This window comes from Macrosteles quadrilineatus, unplaced genomic scaffold (genome assembly GCF_028750875.1).
Source record: "Macrosteles quadrilineatus isolate MER2022 unplaced genomic scaffold, UCM_ALF_1.0 Scaffold_1__1_contigs__length_201487025, whole genome shotgun sequence".
NCBI lineage: Eukaryota > Metazoa > Arthropoda > Insecta > Hemiptera > Cicadellidae > Macrosteles > Macrosteles quadrilineatus.
Genome location: NW_026542594.1, coordinates 187513588 through 187539742, shown reverse-complemented (window position 1 = coordinate 187539742; position 26155 = coordinate 187513588). Strand labels below are relative to the sequence as shown.

General features: G+C 34.2%; 1 protein-coding gene across 1 annotated transcript; it reads left to right on the top strand.

Moving 5' to 3' along the window:
• The first annotated feature begins 2286 nt into the window (after nucleotides 1-2286).
• Nucleotides 2287-6818, top strand: LOC128983354 (probable DNA replication complex GINS protein PSF2). The gene is made up of 4 exons (XM_054402612.1): nucleotides 2287-2871; nucleotides 4196-4304; nucleotides 5609-5767; nucleotides 6572-6818. Exons 1-4 carry the CDS (start codon nucleotides 2624-2626, stop codon nucleotides 6629-6631), a joined length of 576 nt encoding a protein of 191 aa, XP_054258587.1. The 5' UTR covers nucleotides 2287-2623; the 3' UTR covers nucleotides 6632-6818.
• The last annotated feature ends 19337 nt before the right edge of the window (nucleotides 6819-26155 follow it).

Sequence of the window (26155 nt, the reverse complement as noted above, 5' to 3'; positions counted from 1 at the left end):
TGTCCCTTTTAACACTTGTGGTATGAATTTGTTTATCATGATTTTTGACTACATATCCCTTCATTTGGGTTTTTTATGATTAAAAATCAACCCAAGAGTTTGCTGTGTATAATTAGTAATTACTGTACTCATTTCTGTGAAATTTGCCAGATTCCAGATGCACTTCATCGATTCGGTGGTTAGTCCTTTTTGACACTGGGAGCATACAAAGGTTTACTTTTGTCTCTTTTCTGGTGGTAGGCATGTTGAGGAAATTGCTCTAGCACCTTGCTTGTGTTGTATGTGTGAAATGTAGTATATTTTAACAAAGAGACCTTTATCGCATACACAGTTGTCACCAAGATGTAAATGGAAAGTGCTGAAAGCACAAGCTTTCATAACGTTTCTTCACAGTTTTCCCTTGGTCATTCTCCATTATACGTTGCAGATCTTTGAGATGGGACATCTAATCGTATCCCTCCTCTAGCTGTGTTGTAGAATAACTCGGCTACCCAGCCAGTTATTGATATGATTCGATATGGTCAAGCATTTACAACCATTTAAAATGTTTATAGTTGCAACACAACACAAGAATGTACAAAACAAATACAAAAATTTACAAAAAAAGTAATAAAACTAAACAATTAAATTTTGCTCTGAGATGTTATAAAGTATTTAACTAAATAGTCTACTAGCATGGATACAGAATATTCCCACAGTGTTTTGTTCAAATGATCAACTTTGTGTAACCCTTAATTTACTGGAATATTTTGGATTTTCTTTTTAATCTTTGCTAACTGGTTATGAATTAAATTATTTCTTCCCGCTCAATTGGTAAAAATCTATTCCTATTGTCAGGGGGGACTACATATCTGTCACCACCGGTATTCATTCTTCACCCAAAATATTATTCGCGATCTTATCTTTTGTTGGTTAAAACATCATAACTATAAAGTTAGTTTCTGCACCAGACAATCGGAGCATACCCTACACATGTTGGTTGAGTTTTGAGTTATGCTATGTTGTAAAAATAAAATGTCAGCGTTTTGTCCGTGGAAATTAGACTGAAATAATCTAAACAAACACACCATGTAACTGATTTGTTCAGTACAAACTGACTCCATTTGTAAAATAAGCAGTATCAACAATCTGACACATATACTTTCTCCCGTTAGACTGTGATATTTTATAAGGAAAATTTAAAAAGTTGCAATAATTTTCAAAATAGAATTTTCTGTTTTTTTATGGGAAAATAACATAAGTTACCAGTACAACAATTTTGAACCGTAATTTTTACAGCAAAGTTGCACTAGGTCATTAAGAATTATAAGGACCATCACATACTAATTTTAATCAAAACCTACTTTTTTAAATCAAATTTTCTTTATTTTAATCATGGAAAATAACATATAAGTTACAATAACTAACTCCTAAACCAATTTATGCAGCAACGGGATTAAACGATATTGTTAAGAATTTAAAGGACTGTAACATGCTAAATTTTTATTATCCTGGCTATTTTCAAAAAATTCAATTTTCCCCTTATTTTATATGGTTTTTATGGGAAAATCACAATTAAAAATAAAACTTTCTACAACATTAAAAAACCCTTGGAGTACCATGGTTAAAAACCTACATACCAAATTTCATCATAATCGGAATACAGGTGTGGTACACACGGACAGACCTACGATACGTGTGTACCCACGTGTACCACACCTGTATTCCGATTATGATGAAATTTGGTATGTAGGTTTTTAACCATGGTACTCCAAGGGGTTTTTTTAATGTTGTAGACATTTTTATTTTTAATTATGATTTTCCCATAAAAACCATAAAAAATCAGGGGAAAATGGAATTTTTTGAAAATAGCCAGGATAATAAAAATTTAGCATGGTAAATTCGAATACCAGGGGGGCACCTTTTTTTTTTTGGTGTAGGGGGCCCAAATGGATATGTCCACTCAAACTCGAAAAAAAAATTTACGAAAACAATACTTTCTCCACTAACAATGGTATGGGATGGGAAAGTAAAAGTATTTACACGGAATTACGGAAAAACACAAACCTAAATTAATTAGGTAAGTTCACTTAATGTAAAATTAAAGAACAATCGAAACCAACAACGGGAAAGGTGGCTGCGAATCAACACAGATTTCGATGAGGACGAACCTATCCATACTCTATGCACTTGGTGGCGCTAGGAAAAAATGCTCACTATTACTCTGTGTCTGTGACCGTGCCCGCTCAATTTTGTTTTTGTTTCAACCATCTGTCCTCCGTCGTCCGTCATCAGCAGAAACAACAAACAAGAAACAACTTTAGTACTAAGAAGAGGAAGAGGTTTATTAGTTTTTTCTAACTAAATTATTATTATTTTAATTTTGGTGACACGTTTGTTTCATGATTCGTCAGTGTCGGTAAACACAGCTCGAGCTCGGGGGTAATTCAATTCATTCGCTGCTATCAGTTTCCTCAGTGATTATGTTCGTGTCTGCCGTGCAAATTTAGTTAACACTTTTCTCATACACTCGCTTGCCACAAGAACATTAATAAAATTGAAAGCCTGTCTTAGCCCTAGGCCTAGGTCCAAAGATTTAACAGTAATATTACAGATTAGTGCTGTGGGAATTGGAATCTTAGCAATGGACCCATCAGAAATTGAGTTTATAGCAGAAAGACAAACTGTCAGTATAATTCCGAAATTTACAAGTAATAATGTTTTACATTTAATATCTGGTGATGTAGGACCTTTTCGAGCAGGGCTTCCTGTTGTTGTGCCTTTATGGGTTGCAGTGCATTTACGACAAAAACAGAAATGTAGAATTATTGCGCCCGAATGGATGAATGTTAATACACTTCTAGAGAAGAAGGAAGAGGAAAAACAGTCAAGGTCTGTATTATTATTAGGCTAACTTATCTGTCCAATATCATTCAGTGAGAAGCAGGTTGTGGTTAAGTTGAGCTTAGTTATCAGTTGCTTTGATAGTTTTATACCTAGCCTAGATGTTCGATATTAAGTTTACGATGTAGGCCTAGTCAATTCGTGTGAATCTGCCAATAACTCACAGAAGTAGAGTTTCGCAATGATTGTCAACTGACTTTGTTTATTTTACAACTTAGGCTACCTACCAGGGTTGATTGAGAGTACACCACACTTAATACCTACTGTAATTTGAATTAAACATTTCCCTATTTTGTGGTTGGCCACCCGAAAGAATAATAGCCTATTAAGTTGAGTTACCTAAGTTAGATACGTAAGTTAGGCATATACAAATGATTTGAAATTCAGATAGTAACACTTCTTATGGTCTGTCTCCCACCAACCGCAGACTTTTAAGTAGGCTACCGTATATAGGCTAACCTAGATTATAAACTTAGACTAATAGAACTTGCTTTAGGATTTTAAAACCTAATGACAACATTTTAGTCAAGAGCTAAGTTTTAAGTTAACTATTGCCTGAATGAAGTAACTTGCGTAACTTATACGTTAAACAGACAGTCATTTCTTTAATATAAGACAAAAAGTGGCAAACACCTTGGTCCCGGCCTACCGAAACAGCTGTTGCACAGATTCATAATGGAGCGTCTGCGCAATTTTAGGTGTATTGGTGGCTCAGTCAGTAAGTTAGCTTCACGGATGTCAGGCCCAAGGCAGCGATGTCGTGAGTTCGGATCCTGGTCACTGTCACTACAGTACTTTTTATCCGTACAGTTCACCCTTGTACTCTCCGGATCACCCATCGCTTTTCTGGACACGTTCCACATACAGGTCAATAAGCCTATGTGGACAAGCCATCACAAGGTTAAAAGAGGCCGCCAATCTTCCACACCAAATACATTTCTATGTTTACATGTTTGAATTAATTGTACCATGGCAATAGCCCAGCTGGTGCTACATTTAAACTTAGTGACATTTATAGGCCTAATTTTAAAGGAACAAATTGACGTTTTCGTGTTATCTTTTTTCATGAGTTTAGTAGGCCTAAAAGGTTATTTCTATAATGGTAGGTCTACCTTGTTTGAGATTATAATAAATTTCACTAAAATAACCTAACCTCCCCCGGTGAGTTCGTAGAAGGAATTGCCAACCCCATTCCCCCCAACGAATAAGCTCTAACTCCACCCATGGCTCCCAACTTTTGAAAAAAGTTTTATAATATAAAGCCTAATATGTATATTTAATAGTTTATTTACACATTGGTATCTATTTTCAGACTCTTCACCAAGATGCCCAATGAACATTACATGGAAGTGGCCCATATGGTTCTGACAGTTGCCGGCAATGATATTCAGCGGCCAGATGCCATAAGAACTGCAGTCAAGGTACAAATAAAACTCTCCTGTCTAGAAATTATAGGAATCCAATAGTTTACTGGTACTTTAATTTGAAGTTTCAAGTACTTGATGCCTCTTAGGCCATTGTAAATACTTAACCCTTCCCGAACGGGTGACGGATATATCCGCTTATGGTTTTTGATGTTCCAGGCGGGAAGCGGATATCTCCGCCTTCTCTTCAGACAAACTGGCAGGTGCTTTAGCAGTAACCAGATGTTTCGCGGTACCAAGGCGCCACTTTCCTGCTCTCTCCATGGCTGCGCTCTCTCCCGCACTCCCCCCTCTCTCACGCGCCTACCCTCTCCCGCTCCTCACCCTCTCCCCTCTCACCTCCCACCTCTCCTACGCTCCCCATCGACGTTTCGCCCTCAACACTACGTTGTCTTTATTTATTCTTTACATATTGTTCTTTATTTATTGCCTAATGTTGTCATGGTTATATCTTCAAAGATGGGTGGCGGATACATCCGCTGCTTTTATACTCATCCGCGGACGGGTAGCGGATATATCCTCATATTTAGAAACGAGTAAAAAAAAATATTTTGACAGTATGAAGTGTTCTATTGTGTTTATTTTATGTATACTTGTATAACAAAACACAAAAAAGGAAATTTAATTTTTATTTTATCCTATAATTTTTTCCCGTTCTATATCACCATTTTGCCCGTCTGGGAAGGGTTAAGTGTAGGCCTACAGGCTACCTTCAACTTTATATTTTAAAACATGCAAATGGGTGCAAATGCTAATTGAATAAAATAAGGGGCATTAGGCCTATTGTAAGTTTAAGATTTTGTATTTTACAGTCTCTCAACAATTAAATTATCAGTTAATTACTTTACTTTTCTGTTGTGAACTTTTAGCGTTTAAAACATAAAAAGGAATAGGCCTAATTTGATCAGACTTAAATTCTAAATTAAATTAATGACAATCTTACTTAGAAACTATTTGGGCGGAATGTGGTCTTTTCAAAAAATCTTCAGCAGATATTTTGCATTTATTTTAAGTCCATGCTCAATAGCATTATTTAAGAAATTACTTTAAAATGTAGGAATTCTAATCATATAAAACAAGTGTATTGACTAATTTAAAAATACATTAGGTCAAGGTTATATTGTAACAAGAGAATTGTTTTAACCGTTATCTTACACAATTTTTATAAATTACCTCCAGAATTGGTAAAAACTCCTTCTTATACTTTCCGCCTACGCTTCTTGGAACTGTATGTAACTATGTCAGGTCAAAAGTGTTTGACTTTGAGAGTTGTTCAGCCTAAATGTTTAACAATATTGTAGGACTTGTGGGATCTACGAATAGCCAAGCTTCGCTCCTCAATGGACGTATTTATTAAGAGTCAAGCTCGGACAGCGAAGCTCGATCACCTAACACAGCTGGAGATTAACTCTGTCCGACCTTTGCTGCCTGATACGCTGGATGTCATTCATGACTTACAGGTAAGCATCCATCCCCCCATCATGGTCTTTGATGATAAATCTGACAAAATATGTAGCCTAATATAGGTAGGTTAAAAATACAGTGAACAAACCACTTGATCACTGGTCTTTCTTTGGTTGATCTTGGTCACTTGGTTTGGGTCTTAACCTTGTTTGACCGAAACCAGGGTCAGCTGAAATTATTATAAAAATTTCAAATCAAATTGAAAATGTGCTAGGCAACGGAACTTGTCCGCCGTTGCGTGAATAGTTGAATTGACTTTGGCAACCGTAATGCATTGGAGGAGACTACGACATAGTTCTCATACTCTGATTAATAAGTTCATAAAAAAAGATTTGAGATTCTTTATTTGGTCATTGAACAATTACAATCATAATAAATCACGCCAAAAACAGCAGTTATAAAATCAAGTAATCAAATCAACATCAACAAAACTAGACTGGAATATTAAAATTACTATACACGAAATCTAATAAATAGCAAGAAAACTTCTTTAGATTATTTATTTTAAGATATAGTTTTTGTGTATACAGTACAGATGTAGATTTTAAAACTACAGTAGTTAAAACAACGTATAAAAATACTGTTGTAGATCTCTTTGGATAGATATAGCTTTTGAACTCCTACCAGTGATAATTGAGCTTATCCGAAACGGATTGGTCACCTTTATTTAGATTAGTCTGCATTTTACTGTACTTGTATAGAAATAATTGCAAATAAATCTGTATGTCAAACTGGGTCCTAATCTATGGTATTTTATTTAGATGTACCGGTATTCACTGATTTTGTGTGTTTTTTTTCAGACGGATGACAATCAAGAAAGGTCATATTTTCAGACGTCAACATTCTCGGCATCTCAGTAACTGTGATTTTGTTCATGGAACTAAATTTTTCATCTAGCTGCTTAACAACTTGTACAAAGTATGGTGTTAAAGTATGGTTGTATATTAGATAAGATTTTTAAACCTGTTGTTTTAATGTATAAAAAGGTTCTTATTCAATCTATCAGTCAATGTTTGGCACATGTGTAATAAATTGGTTTTAAGATGATACTTTGTCTCCTGGGTGTTGTTGTCAACCCCCAAACCACAAAAACTTCTACCTGGTTCTGAGACTTCTTAGTCACTAACAAGACTACAAGATCGCGCCACTCATCCTACACTCATCCTTCACTCATATTTGGGTTAAAATACGCACATAGTGGCGTCCCCATCTTAAATAATTGATTGATTGATTGATTGATTTATCATTGATAATTTAACCCTTTATGACGAGCCATTATTTAAATACTCGCAATCTCTGCCGTACGTGTGGTCAGTATCCAATGCCTCATTAGCTCAGCTGCCATTTTTCCACCCCTCTTCCCTACAACTCAGAATAATTATAGTTTCCAAACTGGTCAATACGCATCACCATTTAAGGGGACATGCAAATTATGTCAAAATCGTTTTGTGTGCCAATGCTTTTATTGTTTTGAGAGTTTGAGTTTTTTTTTGTGTCTAGCATCAACACTGACCATCAAAGCAGCAGCGACAACCAGATAAGCTCAATTTTTCCGATTTGCAAAAATATTGCAGCTTATACAGCTGACTGGTTAGGTTCTCAAGAGGTTAAAAAAGTTGGGAATAGATTTGTATAAAATATGCTCATACACAGCAATATACAGCAAGGTTACATGAATAACATTTAAATTTTGGCAGTTTGTTTGATTTAAAGAGTTTGCCCACAACTTTCTTACACTGAGTAAGAGAGGAGAATATTTAATTGGTAGAACATCAACATCTGTAGAAGTTATGACAGACGTTGATGGTTTATTCTATGTTGCTGTAAATGCTTTTCAAGTAAAATTGTGCACACTCCTCAGTTACAAACTGTTGCCAATTGCAGATTGTTTAAATGTTTAAACTGTTAGAGAATGAATGGAAGATAATTGTATGGTTTTGAGTTAATCGTTTTCATGTTAAATATTTCTTCAGGAAGTCAAATTTTTTTTATCTTATCTTACTAATATTATAAATGTGAAAGTTTGTGTGTTTGTTTGAAGTTCAATCACGCATAAGCCACTGGACGGATTGGGCTGCAATTTGGCATGATGATAGGTCACATTCCCGATTAACATATAGGCATATTCTTATCTCAAAAATCCTTTCGTGCTACACCCCAGTGGCTCCGTAGTTCCCCATGTAAGCCTTATGAGTATTCATATTTAAAGGGAATCAAAGAATTTAGTCAGCTGTTTTAACTAAAAAAGTTGATTCTATGTTATACAAAAGCATTAAAAAGTTATAAGATTTACCAACAGGGTGCAGCACTATAATTTTTTTTTGCATTTAGCTAATTTGAACCAAGTAGCAACAAAAAACTGTAATACGCAATAATGTATGTTTATGTTTATAATGTCATGAATAGTTTGTGATTTTTTGTGAATTCGTAATAATTTATTTTTCTTTATTGTTTAGGTGAAGTGGTAGAACATTATGGCTATGGTAGCTGTGTATTACCATTAGTATACCGTCAATTTAAAGAAGCAAATTTTATCAAACTTTGTCCTCCCCTATTGCAAACGCAAAGCTTGAGTACAACTGCAATAAGCATTTTAAATCTTATATGCCATCCCCCTTACGAAGGACGGGTACTCGACTAGTTTTAAATATTTGATGAGTGAAGTCAACAATGTAAAGCAAATTTTTAATTACTGTATGACTTTGTAGTTAAGAGATTTCTTTCTAGTATAGACAGCTCTTCTCAGCAAAGAGACATTATGCGTTTTTTTGTACTTACACTTTTGAACTCCACCCATGGTCATACTTGAATTGTCCACAAGAAAATCTGAAACGCATTTTAAACCATCTGTACTCTACTACTACTCTGTAAAGAGGAAACATTTCTGTAAACAGCAAAGTAGTAGTCTAAAGGACGAGAGAACTAAAGCCTGACCGTAAGTACGTTTTGTACCAATAAATATCATTCATTCATCATTCATTCATTCTGATCAAGATGAAGCCTATAGTCCAGTCAATGAATGATCCAAAAGTAGGTGTAGAGTGTGTGAGCAGGTAACTAAGCGATTAATTCAGAAACTTGTTCAGGGGGCTTAGGGTGTTAACATACCAAAAGTCCTGACTCCTAGGTGGTGAGCCAGGGGTGGAGGGGGGAAAAAGGGGGAAAAAAGGTACGAATTTTGGGTTTTTTGATTATATCTCGAAAACTATCAACTTTTTGTATACTATAGTAAATTATAAAATTGAAGAAGATTAAATTTTCTACAAGAAAAGTACATAATGTGTTTATTTTGGTTCAACAGATTACGAGTTATAACTTATTTAGTTGATATCTTATTAAAATCTCCTTCCATAAGAAATACATGTAAATTAGTATGCGAAATGGGGCGAATCCTATCCGCCCAAAGGAAATATAACTGATATTCTGGAAATCTTGACAAAATTTCCAGTAATTTGACACTTTAATCATGAAATTTTGTCAAAAATTAAAGCGAGGGTGAGTGTTTAAAAATGGGATGATTTAAGGTTTTTTTTTGTATTTCCAATAAAAAAACACCAAAACTCGACATTTTGTTACCTCGCCCTCGCCTTAATTTTGGATCAATTTTAATGATTGAAGTGTCAAATTACTGGAAATGTTGTCAAGATTTCCAGAATATCATTTATATTTCCTTTGGGCGGATAGGATTCGCCCCATTTCGCATACTAATTTACATGTATTTCTTATGGAAGGAGATTTTAATAAGATATCAACTAAATAAGTTATAACTCGTAATCTGTTGAACCAAAATAAACACATTATGTACTTTTCTTGTAGAAAATTTAATCTTCTTCAATTTTATAATTTACTATAGTATACAAAAAGTTGATAGTTTTCGAGATATAATCAAAAAACCCAAAATGCGTACCTTTCTCCCCCCCTTTTCCCCCCCTCCACCCCCTGGCTCACCACCTAGGAGTCAGGACTTTTGGTATGTTAACACCCTAAGCCCCCTGAACAAGTTTCTGAAGGAATCGCTTAGTTACCTGCTCACGCACTCTACACCTCATTCCTTGACTGGACTACTAGTGACTTTTGGGAACAAGTGTCTTCTTTTTCAACAATACTCTCAATTATACCAAGATTAAGAAAATTATTTTTGCTGACTACCTGTTACCATAAGCTGTGTAAAAAGTACTTTGCAAAAAAGGTAAATAGAAGCAGAAAAAGGTAACAGCATTTTTTTTTTTAAGGGAGAGGAGGTAAAAATGCTTTTAAGCACACAGGTTGCCAGCCTGTAGTGTGAGACTCCTGAGCTTGTCAGACTACTCACTAAAAAACCCACTCTACTCTGTTGGACACAGACCTGGGATTGTTTGTCACATTACTTCAGGTCAGGTCAACGTGTGACCTAAGCCCTCTGGGCTCGCGCCGTTTCTGGCATTCAATTTCTATGACCTAGACTGCATCTCGGTCAAGCTCTAGCTTCTTTGTGCGGAGAATACCCTGGACGAAATGTGTCCAAAAAAAGGTCCAACTGTCCTCATCCTCCGTCATCATCGAAATGACCGTGTCCACCGACAACTGCCCTACATGTTGTTCAGCCTCCAGGCGGGAACTTTCCCAACGCTGGCAGCGGAAGAAGGTGTGCTCCGCGTCGTCGGGAGTGCCTGGTCAGTAGATGCAATCGGGTGACACGGCTTTGCCCATCCTGGACAGGTACGACCAAAAAAAACCGTGACCTGTCAGAAACTGGGTAAGGTAATAGTCCACCTCACCAAACTGTCGGTCAACCCATGGTTGAATTCAATATTAAAAAACAATTTTCCAAAATATTTTGTAGATGATTTTAGGTTTGTAGCTGAAGAAAGTGTCAGATACTCACGCCATGCATCATTAACTTTGCGTATGCCTCACCATAGGACCGCAGTTTACGACAGAGAGTTTGTTGTAACTGCTTGCCGTCTTTGGAACGATCTCCCTTTAATCCCTTTAATCCCCCCTTTAATCAGACTTTAATCCAATTATTGCTAATAGCATTGACTGATAATAAATCGTGTGAACTTCAACCTTTGTTTCCGCCGCAGTTGTGGTTTTGGATTCGGTGAAGATTAAAGGAAATAAAAGACCTCATAGAGGTTTTTCTTTCAGAGGAAATCCTATCTTTCTACAGTGCGTTGTTTTGGATTTTTATCTGATTTTTGAAATCTAATGTTTCTTTTCTCGTGCTCCTTTTCCTACTCTGTTTAAGAATTGGATGGGTAAATGAAACAAACTACATGTATACTTGCGACTAGCACTTGGTGTAACCAAGTCGTGAAATTAAAATTAGTACCCATATCAAATATTTGAAGACCGTTTATGAAATCCATGCTGCGTTACAAACATGGTAATATTAATGAACACAAAGATATCTTGGATAATTTATGTACTTTCTTATCAGATAGTCATGCGGTTGAGCGGAGACAATTTTAAGGTATGTTTCTGTTCGCAGTAATCGCAGTGTCTGGGTTGTGTATAGTTCGTGTAAAGACTATTAAACCAGGAAATATTAGACCTTAAATAATATGGTTTCAAACCAAGCTTCTCAATAATTATGTTAAATTAACCCAAAATTTGCAGAAAACGTTTGCCCGACATCAGTAGGTACACTTGAACATACTGAAACGTGCATCAAAACACACATACAATTATAATAGGTTTATTTTATTAGGTTGGTTATTAGGTTTATAATTTATAATAGGTTCAGAAGTCACTAGTATCTGAACCCTACTAATTATTGTTTTCACCATCAATGAGGCGTAGACATAAAATCGTATACCACACCAAGACAACGTACATCTCTTTGTAATCGTTGTTTGTAAAGTAACAATGTTTGCTTTCAATATTGCTTAGTAACGAAAATCATTTCGAGATTCGTTCACTCTAAGAGTTTTACTGGCTCATGGAATGGCTCTGGATTTAACTCCCGCGGGTGCAGCTGCGGGTAGAATTAACATAGACAGACAGACAGACGTTATGATGACGTCATCTCATTAGTGGCCCACATGTGGTCTTCGGATGTTCCAGAGTTTAGGACAATGATCGAGACATGAACTTCCATCAAACTTACGTGGTAAGTTCTTTGAATCTAATTAGACACGGTGTTGTATGGTCATCAGGAGATCACAACCATGCAATTTAGACTCAGACAACCGCTATGTCGGTAATTTAAATGCTAATCGATATATGAAACTATCTCGGTCATGTTTATTCAATTATTCTATGAAACGTTATAATTAACGATTGTCCACACCTCGATTGTTTAACGTAAGCAAACCGAATGGGTTTAGTATTGTTTACTTGACGATTAGTTGTGAAATGAAATGAAATGAAATGAAATGAAATGAAATATTACTTTATTATCACAAAACATTTCACAGATCCAGCGTTAGCTGGTGAAACAGGTGATATTGTCAGAGATCTTAAACACTAAGTTACATAACAAAACTAAAATCCACATAGCTTAAACTAAAATATATTTACTTATCATTTAAATAATCAGAAATATTATAATAATTTTTCTGTAAAAGGTATCGTTTGAACTCATTTTTAAATTTTGAAATACTGTTAATTTCTTTAAAATTAGTGGGTAGACTGTTGTAAAGCCTTAATCCCATATAATAAGGAGATCTTTCATATAAACAAAGGCGATGTCTTGGATATTGAAAATTTTTTGAGCGTGTATGATATGGATGACTGATTTGTTTATCATTGTACATTTGATAATTAATTTTAAAATTCACCATCATTTTAAATATATAAAGTGAAGGCAAAGTTAATATCTCATATTTAGCAAATAAAGCTCTGCATGAGGTTCTTTTAGGCATAAATGATAAAATCCTTATAAATTTCTTCTGAATTTTGAAAACTGCTTTAGAATAAGAAGTTGCTCCCCATAATTCAATCCCGTATTGCAAGACAGAAAAGAACATTGCATAGTACACTGTGAGTTTAGTTTTTAAATCTATTACATTTCTCAAAACATACATTTGAAAGCAAGCCGTATTTAATTTACCAACTACCATTTTTATGTGTGTTTTCCATGTTAAATTCTTATCGATATCTAAACCCAAAAATTTTGCATTTTCAGTAAAGGATATAATATTATTATCATAAGATAATTCAACAGTGGAATTTTGCCTATTCTGAATTGTTTGAAATAACATCACCTGTGTTTTAGAATTATTAAGTTTTAGCCCGTTGGCTGTAAACCAATTAGATAAATTAAGAATAGAAAGACTGATTTCTTGTTTAAGATTTTGCAAATTATTTGATTTAACTATTGCTGTAGTGTCATCAGCATATAAGATAAGGTTAGACGATACATTTCGAGGTAAGTCATTAATAAATATTAAAAATAGCAAGGGGCCTAGTATTGACCCTTGCGGAACCCCACATTTAGTGTTAAGCCACTGTGAAATACATTTTTTACCATTTTTTACGATTATTGTTCTTTGATGTCTGTTAGTCAAATATGAATGCATCCAAGACAGAGCCATATCAGAAAATTCATAATATTTAAGTTTACTCATTAATATATTGTAATTTACACAATCAAATGCCTTGGATAGATCACAGAACACCGCAGCTGTGCTCTGAGACCCATCCAAGCCATCAGAAACCTGACTTATGAAGTCTGAGACAGCAGATATAGTGTTTTTCCCAGATCTAAAACCATATTGTTTATTGGTAAATAAATCATTATTTTCGAAATATGAATAGATTTGGTTGTAAGCAATTTTTTCAAAGATTTTAGACAAAGATGGGAGTATTGAAATAGGACGATAGTTATCAGGGTCCATTACTGAGCCTTTTTTGAAAAGTGGTTTCAGCTCAGCATTTTTTAATTGATAGGGAAAAATTCCTTCATCAAAACATTGATTGATTACTAGACACAGAGGCTCTGCAATATGGTTTATGACATTTTTAATTAATTCAATAGGAATTTCATCCCATCCAGAAGATTTTTTATTTTTTAAATTTCTAACGGTTTTTTTAATTTCTAAAATCGATACATGTCTGAACTGAAATTTCATTCTTATATTATTAGGCCTACTAGTATTATTAATCAAATTAGTTGCAGTGTGTAAGCAAGGCATACAATTTATATTTTTGTAAATGTTACAAAATTTATCATTGAGAAAATTTACCACATTTTGTCCATCTTTTAATTGCTTGTCTCCGACACACAAATCAGGGAAATCCAAATGATTGGAATTCAGGACTCCAAGTTCAGACTTCACAACATTCCACACCGCTTTGCTCTTATTATCTGAAGATGATATAACTTTACAATTAAACATTTTCCTAGCCTTATCGCAAACAGCTTTAAATATTTTTCTATAGTTTTTGTAATATTTTTTAAAATTAACATCTTGAACCGTTTTGGCAATAGTGCTTAGCTCTCTTTTTCTCTGACTTGATATTTTAATACCTTTAGTCACCCAGCTTTTCCTATATTTATTTTTGGGTGGTTTGTTAGTGTAAAATTTAAGAGGGAAACATTTATCAAAATTTACTAACAACTGATTGAAAAAATGGTTAAAATTAGTTTGAGCATCTTGTTGAGGCAATGCATTCCAATTAACTCCTGATATGTGTTGATAAAAAAGCGCTTTATTTTGTTTTGAAAATAATCTTTTTTTGTACTGTATTTTTTTGCAAAGTGCAGTATTTCTTGAAATTTCAATAAAAAGTGCCCTGTGATCCGAAACACCTAGTTCAAGGTTCATTTTAGATCTTATATTCTGGTTAAAAACAAAGTTGTCATTAGTTAAAATATTGTCAATGCATGAGCTTGTATTTACAGTTATTCTAGTTGGAGAACGAAAATTAATTGTAAAACCGTACATGCTGATTAAATTTAAAAACCTAGTTTTATGGCTGGGTGAGCTGCAGGTTTCTAAAATATCTATATTAAAATCTCCTGCTATACAAATCTGATAAGTTTTTACATATTTTTGTAGCTTAGAAAGTAACAATTCTAATTTATCTATAAATATTATAAAATTATTCTCATATGGAGTTCTATAAATTGAAACAATAATAACATTCAAAATAGGTATTTCAATACTACAAACTTCAAAAATACTTTCTTCATTGTATATATATAAATCTGTCATTTCTTTAAAAACATAATCAATTTTTAAAAGTATGCATGAACCTCCCCTTGCAATTGAGCTTCTACAATAATAAGCTGCTAATTTATATTTGTTTAGACTTGATAACAAATTTATTTGATTATCCTGTAAACAATGCTCATTCAAACACACTACATCAACATTTGAATCATCCAAAAATAAGTGTATATCATGCAGTTTTTTCACCAGACCACCCTGAATATTCAAGTTCATGATAAATGCATTTTTCTTATTTGCACAAAAGGTTTGACCATATTCCCACTTAACACATTTTTTATACAGATCAAAATGACACTCTTTGCAATTTACACAGTAGTTATCTTGGTCTAAAAGGCTTACATTAGAGGATTTAAAGGATTTATCAGCATTTAAAAAAGATGAATTTTTATCAACATTTAAAGGAATTATTTCTCTGGGGTAAGATAAATTTTCTTCAATTTCTCTTTGTTTGGTAGTTAATGTATGGATTGAATTGGATTCTTTTGGAAACTCTGGATAAGTTTTAACACATGATATACTCTTATACTTAAAGCTAACCCCCTTCAAATTTGATGACAAATTGGTATTCATAAAAAACTACTATTATTTAAAGACATTTGACATGGTGGAACTTGAATATTTACACTATTTACACTCTCTAATGCGCCACTGCTCTGCTTTTTAACACTTCCCGGAAGCTTGACCACTTCACTAAACTGAAGATCACCAGGAGTGACTTTTGGACTGGCAGGGTTACTAGTGGAGGTTGGGCTGTTGTGAGTCGGCTTAGGTGAAGTTCTTTGGTCTAGTGTCGATCTATTGGAAACGGATGCAGATGATTCCAAGTGAAGCTCGCTGATAGGGGAAGACTGTTGGGTGTGATAGACATCAATAATTTGTTGTAGACGTTTCAGAAAATAGTTATAGGGTACACCGTTGTATAAAAGCCTATTTGAGTTTTGATAATAGCAGATAATATTTACAATTGCTCCAGTATTTTTTTGAAATCTTATTAAGTTTTGTATAAAGTGATCTGGCCATATTTGATCTCTAACGCAACCCATTGCTGAACATATAAGTATCTTAAGCTGTCTTTTTTTAAATTCATTTGTCAGTTGTTCAAAAGCACAGTCGTAGTCAAATTTTGTAGGTTTCAAAAAATATTTAGTTTTTGTAATGAGACTAAATATGCTTGCTCCTTTATTCACCTTTTGATATGCCAAGTGACTGCTAAGGCAATTTGAAAGGAGGGGCTTGCCAAATTGATTCCGGAAGGCAACCGCAACCCCAGCACTCATACTCCTCTCACTATCCAGGTCAGCTGATATTGTATGCGCAAAACCCACAGTCTCGTTGTTCTGAAATCCATCTATAATGTCCTTCATGTTTGCTTGGATGATATTAATACCAGCTGAATTTCTTATCTGTCTGGGAGAGTTACTATTTACAGATTTACTATTTACAGAAATGCTATTTACAGGCCTATCACCTCCAATAACATGTGTGACGTTGTTTATCTTAATTTTATTTATGAGTGATGTTATCATGTAGGATAGCTTTTTCTTTCCACGATGATTCAGATGCAACCCATGATTGGTAAAATGAAACCTTTCCAGCTCGTCAAGATCAATAACTTTTACACAAGGAGTTCTTACCGTAATTTCTTTGATATAGTTATTGATCATGGTTATATGATCATGGGCTGAGTCCTTTGGATTTAGATCATAGCGGTGAGGAATAGTAGTGACTATTATTGTTTTACTGTTGTCTCCAGCAATCAAGTTTTCCAGATACTTTTCTAAGTTTTCATAGATATTATTGGTTGTCTTTTTAATTACGTCATTTGAGCCCGATATTAAAAGCAGCATCTTGTTCCTAATTCTACTTCTCATTGCCTCATTATACACTTTTTCGGTAGTTGCCCCGGGCATCACTTGGCCACTAACTTTTATTTTATTTTTACTGCAGAAATTTATTATTTCAGGAAGCTGTCTTCCGTGACTATCTGCATATAATTCTATTTCCATTTTAGTACTATTTTCCCTGTCATGGATCCATTTAGGCACAGCAGATCTTCTTTTATCTTTTGCTTTACTTTGTACTGGGCTTGTGAAGTTGTTAGATCTACCGGTATCTTCTAAGTATTCTGCCCCATGATTATGATGTAGTACATCATAGCGGTTGTTTGTTTGTATTGTAGTGGTGTTCAGGTTAAGGTTAGTTTTTGGATGCGGCTTTGCTTTTGACACTTTTTTAGGTTGTTCCCATTTTTGGCTATTATTATTGTTTCTGATTAAAAATCCTTTTTCTTTAGTTTTAGGGTCCGTAGATGTTGTGGATTGGATGTCTGTGACTTGAGGTGTAGGCTCTGTTAAGCAGGTCTGAGGCATGCACTGCTCAAAGAACAATTTTTTTACATCAGGTGCTTCAATGAACAAGTGTTGACTGTTGTACATTAGGTAGGCAAGGGTGGCTCGTTTGGAGATTACTTGAGTCCTGTTTATTTTTAGTTCATGAAACTGTTGGAGAGCTAGATCAATATTGTTATTTAGGATTCCCTTCACTATGTGGTCAACAAACAGAAGCAGATATACACCACAGTCCACCATATTGTCCTGCTGTAGACAGTTGACAATATGAAAATTTGCATTTTCGGGACTATCTGTAATGACTCTACTGACTTTCAGGAAAATTTCTTTAGCAGATTCCAAGTTGTATTGTTTTGAAGAATCCAAGTAGTAAAAAGTGTTTCTTGATTTTTGATACAATAATAAGCTCCAATGTGTGCCACCCACTGCACAAACAGCTTTTGCATCAATTACTGGTATTAATATAAATGATTTTTCTTGTAGTTTTAGAGGTGTTATTAAATAATCTGTATCATCTAGGCACTTGATTGCTTGGCTTACAACAGGGTTTATAAAATAGATGTTTTCATTGTTTACTATTTTATCATTCAGCATTTCAAGATAAATTCTAATCATATCATCATTTAACCATTCGTTGTTAAGCAAAGACATACAATGACCGGTGTTTACATCAGTTTGAATTTCCTTTGCAATTTTGGAGTTCTTCTCAATGTCGTTTAGTTTATTTACAACAAATGAATCTTTATGCGTAGGAGTACTATTACTAGATGCTATGTGGTTGTCCAAATCAACAATGGGCTGTGTACTAAGGGGAGTTCCAGCGTTCAGTTCTATTGAAAAATCATTTTGCAAGTCAGATATGATTTCTACACTATTTAAACTATTTAAGCTGTATGAGTCGTCAGAAGTACAAACACTGCCACTATCTGTACAAGTAGAAATATCAACAGACTTTATATCACCAGGAGGCTCCAACAGAAAATTTTGATTTGTTTTCTTAACAGAAAAATTGAAATCTTCAATTTTGTACACAAGTTTTTTCTCATCAATGTATTTAGCTAGTTCTTTTTTAGAACGAAATAACTTGCCCGACGGTGAGGTTATATATACATCAATTTTTCCTTTATGAATCCCTTTCTTTCTAACTATTTCCTCTCTTTTCCACCCTTTGGGAATCGTACATTTTTTATCCTTGCTATCCATATCAAAAAGTGTAAAACATAAACACAAAATAAAATCAAAACTACTTTTGATTGCAGTTTATATTTCCAGTAAAATAATTATATTAATTCACAGTTAAAATATTAAATTGCTTTCCTTAAATAATGTATGTAATATCTTAAACAACAATAGTTCTCTATTCTGTAATGAGAAGTGATAAAATATTTGAATATTGTGGCAATAGCTCTATTAGTAGGTCAGTTGAAGGGTCAGTTCTCCGAGTAAACAAAGCAGCTGATAAGGAGTCTGTCCATTCTGCTGAAGCAGGTTTCAAACTCAAACAGGTTATCCTTAGGTTACAGGTTTACTTGTGGTTCTTGAGTTCCGTAGTTGGTATCTCTTGTATAATTTAAATTACAAATTAAAATTTTCCTTGTGTTAAAAGAAAAAATATTATTTTATTTTGCTAAGAAATTAAGTTCAACCTGTGTTTAATGCTGTATGTTGTGTGGTCATCTATAGTCTGATACTATCAAACGTGGGTTTTAGTTGATCGGTCCATATTGTTTAAGTACGGTATGATTATTTTGTAGTATCCTGGTAGTTGTTAACGATGTTGAACGGTAGATAATCTTAAAGATGATGATAAGCAATAAACCAGAGCGATACAAGTTAGATTATTTTCAGGAGGACCGTTTTCAATAGCCAGTTCAAGAAAATTCGATTTTACTATTATTTTTCTCATTCCCTAGAAAACGTTAATTATTTGGGGACATGGATACTCCAATATGCCGCCCACTTACAAGCGAGAGGGTAGGTCCGTGGAAAAGATTTAATGTTAGCAAAGTAAAACAAAGAAAGTAAATTCTGTTGATGTCACTATGCCACTAGGTAATTCAACTAATCTGTTTATATTTTAAAATTTGTAAAAATAATTTAAAACCATGGAAACAATGCATTACCTACATCTTATTTATGGCGATGCAGTATGAACTTATTCAACTCAGGGTGAAAAGTGAGTAAAATTCTTAATAATATCTAGTGTAGGTTTCTTATGAGTATGATATCCTAAAAGCCTCATTGTGTAGTAAAGTATGAAGTATTGTACTATTATTGCTACCAATCGTAATTTAATTAAATGAAAATGGTTAAAATAGACGGGCAGTGTAACTGTCAACTATTTTGGAAGCATATTTAATTTATCTTGGTTACAATCAGAATGGGGTTAAAGATTCAACTGAAGGTTCATCTTGTATATTACAATTCTAATTTAAACCGTTATAAAGAAAGTTAGTAAGCAACACTGGGAGTGTACTTGTTGACAAAATGTTATTTTTATATCTATTAAGTTAGGGGAAATGCCAGAATCATTGGTGTAGTCTGTGGACGTGCACGTGACTTATGGAGTTTATGAACCAGTCATTTATTTTTCTACCCTCGTAATAAATAGGAGATTATAGTTCATACTCGCACTAGTCGAACCGAGGAGCGTCTCGATCCTACCCTTGCGAATTCTTCGGACATGGGGTTGACAGTTGCTTTTCTGTCCGTTTCCCTTCCACCATCATGTGAAATGGTATTCAAGTTGGCATATTATTATCCTCTCACTCCCCTAAGGAAGTTTGAAGATTTCAGACAATGGTAATACAAACCTCCAGTTGGACAAAGAATAACAAAAATAATAACAAATATGTATTGATGAGAGTTCATGTTCAATAATGAGATCCAAGAACTTGATTTTCATACTTTCAGTAGTTTTATATGTATACGGATCATAGATGTTTTACAAACTGTTTGTAAGCTAATTTGGAAATCTTTTAAAATGATTGTCGATGCAAATTACCCATTAATATTGTTAGAAATCATCTCAGTTTAGACCACAAAGGTAAAACTGTCATTTGTGCACATTTAAAATACTATGTTGAGCAAGATTTGAGTTGTTTGAACAAAAACTCTACAGAGTGTGCTCATATCAACTAGAACATTGTTTTTAACATCTGGTAGACATAAATGAAAAGTAGCATTACCAAAACAAATATTAAGACTCTGACTATAAAAATGTTCAAATGTTCAAATACAATTTTAAACAAAATCTTTAACGTTAAAAAAAACTTTAATGAGATTTACTTACTGTATACTGTAATCCTTAGTAGTTGGGGAAAATATTGAGATATGTTACAGTACTGAATCTGGTGTATTTAGTTTTAGATGTTTACTCATTTTTTACCAAATTTGAAATAATAGTAATTGAACTGAACATTTTATATGGAATTTATTGCTTTTGTAATTTGATACTATAACCACAGAGAAAAAAATGCTGTGACATTTCCTTTATAATAGAGAAACAAAGCTATAAGTGGCTTTTTTATTAAGAATACAGTAAAACTAGCTAATTTGACTAAACTATATTTTTCCAAACGAAACTGATTCCATAGTATGCCTATATTGAAATTTAGAACAAGTTTACATATTGCTTTAATTAAAAAAAAATTACAATATAATTTTGTTTTTCTGTTTCATCACTTCACATCAATAAATGGAGTGCACGAGTCTCTGTCCATAACAAAAGGAAAATGTTAGTGCTGAAATTGTATAGAAGAAAACTACGAGAAGCAATAGCAGGGAGGTGTTGGAAATACTGGAACAGTACAACAAATGGAGAAAATTGTGAGCAAAGGCTAGAAAACTTAAAGAATGTGTCAAGGCAAATCAAATAACTAAATCTCTAAAAGTTTACTAAGAACCATGATACCGTGATTTTGCAATAAACTTTCAAATGTTTTCTTGTTCAGTTACTTACAGTATCCTTTAGGTTTTAAGTTTCATGATGATTGTTGTTACATGAGTTTTTACCTTAGTTTTATTTTTTTACTTTCTCCCCCTATACATAGTATATGGAGAAAGTATTGTTTTCGTTAAAATTTTCGAGTTTGATTTTTGAATGGATATATCAATTTTGAGTCCCCCTGAACCCAAAAAAAGTGGGTTTCGAACTTGAAAACCACTGTGTGTCTGCGTGTGTACAGAGCTACAGACCACACCTGTAGTCCGATTTTGATGAAATTTGGTATGTAGGTACAAATTCATGGTATCTCCAGGCGTTTTTTTTCCATTTCTTTTATTTAAAAATAAAATATAAAATATTTACTCTCACCGTTTATGATAAAAGGTTGTTGACAAGCTTATGGGAGAAAGTATGTGTCAGAATGCTGATACCATTTATTTCTAATTGTTGTACATACTGCTCGTTATATAAATCATATAAACCCCGTATATACTTTGTTCTGTTTACGTTATTTTGCAAATTAAGAATGTCATACGTATTTACCCAGACAGCACACTTTCTCCTCAGGACATGCCACGGATATTGCGACAGGATATGCAAGATATCCCATAGTGGTCCTATGGTCAACTTGGGATATCACAGGATATCCACAGGAATGCGTAATGTCCCCGCCCGGGGATGTCCTACGGATAAGCTCACACGCATATCCGTGGGACATCCGAGGTCATCCCAGGGTAGTCCTCAAGACATTCTCAGGACAAATGGGACTACTATGGGATGTCCCTGGGATAAAGTGTGGTCTGGGCCTGAACATAAAAAACACAAAATAATATAGATTTAGTATGAAAAGCTTAATTATAAGTTTAGTAAATTGATTAAATAGTTAATAAACAAAAATTTTGAAGAAAAAAACGAGAAAAAAGTTTTTGGCCCAGACGGGTTTCGCCTTGTGATCGGGTACCTACGCCTTGTGAGCCTCTTACCTTACCTCCTGAGCTATCTGCGCTTGTTGATTATGGGTGTTTTCAAGTTGTTAAAGAGTAGCCGACAGTTGCAATGGTCGCAATACTTAAAATATATTTTTGATACTACCACAGTATAGGCTATATGATTCTGTTAATCTGTTTAGGCCTCAAGTAGTTGAATTGTTTTTCTGGTAGTTGGAGAGGATACTGGTATTTTAATATAGATTATTTAATCACCATTAGATTAGCACTGTAATAATTGATTGTTATATGATTAAAATTAGTTTTTTGTTGTTTTATTAATTTATAGTTAGAATTAAATTCACATTTCACACAACTATGATAGAACTCTAGTTTTCCTGAACTCAGTGGTAGTAATATGTCAGTAAAGTAAAGTCAACCCTTGCTAGCCATAGTATTAACAAGACATATTTTCAATCTGGGAAACCTTAAACTTTTACAATAAATTTTAAAACCTCAACATCTTAATGCGTGGGAATCTTATTTTTAGAAAAAAAACAGACCAAAATTATTTGTTAAATAATGAAGACGGCCCAATTATAAATTCGGAATTACTTAAAACCTAAAGGATACTGTAAGTAACTGAACAAGAAAACATTTGAAAGTTTATTGCAAAATCACGGTATCATGGTTCTTAGTAAACTTTTAGAGATTTAGTTATTTGATTTGCCTTGACACATTCTTTAAGTTTTCTAGCCTTTGCTCACAATTTTCTCCATTTGTTGTACTGTTCTAGTATTTCCAACACCTCCCTGCTATTGCTTCTCGGCACACCTCTATACAAACATAACGATTTTTCAGGTCTCAGGTAAGTTTCTTCGGAGTTATACAAACTTAAAAAGATTTTATTGGCTTTTTTTCAATTTTTTGTGTTTTTTATTTTTTTCTAGAAAGACCAAATATACCAAAAGCTCAGTGACCGTTTTATTGTATAATGGTCATAAAAGTAAATCAGTTTATAGCAAAACATAGTTATAAAAATAATATTAACTATTTTTAATATTCATTTAAACGTCTGTTATGGTCGTGACATGATTTTGTGTTTTTCCACTAAAGATGCTCTTTTAAAAAAAAACTACCAAAGATATTGCGTTACCATGGACATTTTATGAAACTTCAAATGTTAATGAAATAAAAATAATAATAAAAGTTTTGAAAAAAGGGGGAAAAAATTTGCAAAGTGCTTTTCCTGAAAACGTACGTTTTTAAATTTTCACTCAATTACATCAAGAACAACACACTGTAACATATCCAAAATTCAAAAGATTAATTTTTCTAATATTATTTTTTATTTTTCCAATATCCTTTAAATCATCTGTTTTAACTTTGTTTAAAATTAATTTATTAAGTAAATATTTACTTTCTGTACTAGTGTAAACACAGCCTGAAGATGGAAACCAAGTTTCTGAAAGCACTAGTGAAAAAAACAAATTATTATATATTGGCCTTGTTGAACATTTAAATTTAGATATACTGTACATTTCATCAGTGGTAGTATTTTTTCTTCAGTTTGTTACCGGGACATTACGGGACATTACAGGATATCCAGTGGATTTTTTACATGTCCCGGGATGTCATGGGACATTCTGGGATATTCTATGGCATTCGTACATATCCCGGGACTTTACAGGATATCCTGAGGTTAACTTACAAATCCCGGGACATTACGGTATATTGTAGGATATCCTGTGGATTTCATCGTACTCGTCCCGGGATTTTGCGGGATATCCTGAGGATAGCGCACATATCCCGAGACATTCTCAGGACATATGGGACCGGTGCCGTGTTTCCCCCGGACGTGCTTGAGGCGGACAGTGCGTGAGGCGGACAAAACTGGTTCGGGTGGGTAATTGAGCGGACGTCTCCCTGCATCTACCCGGCTCGCGGGGAATATCCCCGTTACCGAATCGTCTGAGGAATTATCGCGTTTTGCCTCCCAGCGCCCAGTTCTTTCAACCACACCCAAACTACCGAAGCAATATAGCTCTGATTTTGTAGGTTAATAGCTAAGAGACTATGTTTTATCTATAATTTCTAATAACCCTATTACAGTACCTAACACGTAGGCCTAGTCACCTCTGGTTACTCCCCGTGGACGTCCAAATTTTTAATGTTAACATTTTAGAGGGTTAGACAAATCTTTAGACTCTAAAATGCTGTGGAATCTTCAATTTAAATTTAAGACGTGAATAGGTCAGGTCTATGTGTTAATTTAGGATTTGTTGATTTATATGTTCAGGATTTGGCGTTACCGTACTCATCTAAAATGTCGACACGTTTAACACGTGCCGCGGTCATTGCCACAGACCGAAGTATACATTTGAATCTTACATATTCTATACTGTTATCCAAGTGACAGCCGGTCTATACCGGCTGTCACTTGGATAACACTAGACACTACACACAGACCACGGGCAAAACCCTGTAAAACAGTGATCATTTACATTGTAATACGCTACAATTGTGTCTGTGAATAATTTATTCTTGGCTGTTTCTTTGTTTGTACTTTTTATAACCTTACACATAAACCTTTTTATGTATAAACCTTTTTATGTATAAACCTTTTTATACAGAAATTGAGATAGCACGCGTTTTGGCTTTCCTATCGTAATACTCGTTCCATACTGTAACGTCTCAATGACTTAACTCTGAATTTCATTTAATTGTATTTATTTTATTTTGTAATTTTTACAAAGTTTCTCAGGGATGGGTTCTTTGCCAAGTGACTGATTTTATCCTAACTGCAGAATGTGTGAAATGTGGGATATAATGTTAAGTTATACAGAGCCACTATGTGTAAGTGTTATTTGGTCGCAGCACTCTTAAATAAGGTGCCAGACAACTACCAAATGTGCGTGCTTGTTTAGTGTTAAGCCGCAGCACCAGCGGTCAGCCGGGGCCTGACAAATGCTTTGTATGGAGTTAAATTATTTAGTGCCACTACTTGTAAGTGTTATTTCGTCGCAGCACTCTTAAATAAGGTGCCAGACAACTACCAAATGTGCGTGCTTGTTTAGTGTTAAGCCGCAGCACCAGCGGTCAGCCGGGGCCTGACAAATGCTTTGTATGGAGTTAAATTGTTTAGTGCCACTACTTGTAAGTGTTATTTCGGTCGCAGCACTCTTTAAAAAGGTGCCAGACAACTACCGAATGTGCGTGAGTGTTGAGTGTTAAAGCCGCAGCACCAGCGGTCTGCCGGGGCCTGACAAATGCTTTGTGTGTAGGCCTATTCTAATTTCTATCCTACTTACTTGTCTAATTCAAATTACCTTATTAATATTTCAAATGAGTACACAATTGGGACTGAACTTATTCTTTGTTTTTATTTTCTTTCACAAATACAAATTTGATTACTATTAATTATTATTGTTTTATTTGCGCCTGGCAAATGGTTTACACCCGCAGCGCTGACTGTCAACTTGTGAAGTGAAGACTGGCCCGTGGACTGCTGTATTTATACCCGATTTGGTTGCTATGGAGACCATGGAATGTTCTAGAACTTTAAACCCAGATGTTTCCACCAAAAGTTATCTTCCTTTTCCGGTAGCCTGACGTCATCGCTGCGCGCTTGATCGTCGTTGATCCAACAGCTGCTGTCGGCTGGAGCTCGAGCTGTCAGAGAAGCTATTGTAAACTAGTAAACAAACATTCAATAAATGTAATAAATAAATATGTTTTAATTATTTAGTTAGTTGTTATATTTATATGTTTATCCCTTTGTGTGTGAAATAAAATAGTAATGTACATTTATAACTGTTATTGTGTTGCTGAAATATTTTCAATGGATAACCTAACCTAAATACGGTAAGTGGGTAAGCTAACCTAGGTACGGTAATTGGGTAGAAATATTATTGGTTACACCTATTTACAAAACAAACTATTAGAAAAATTATTACATTAGTAATTTAATAAACATTAAGAAATATTTAAACTATGAAAAATG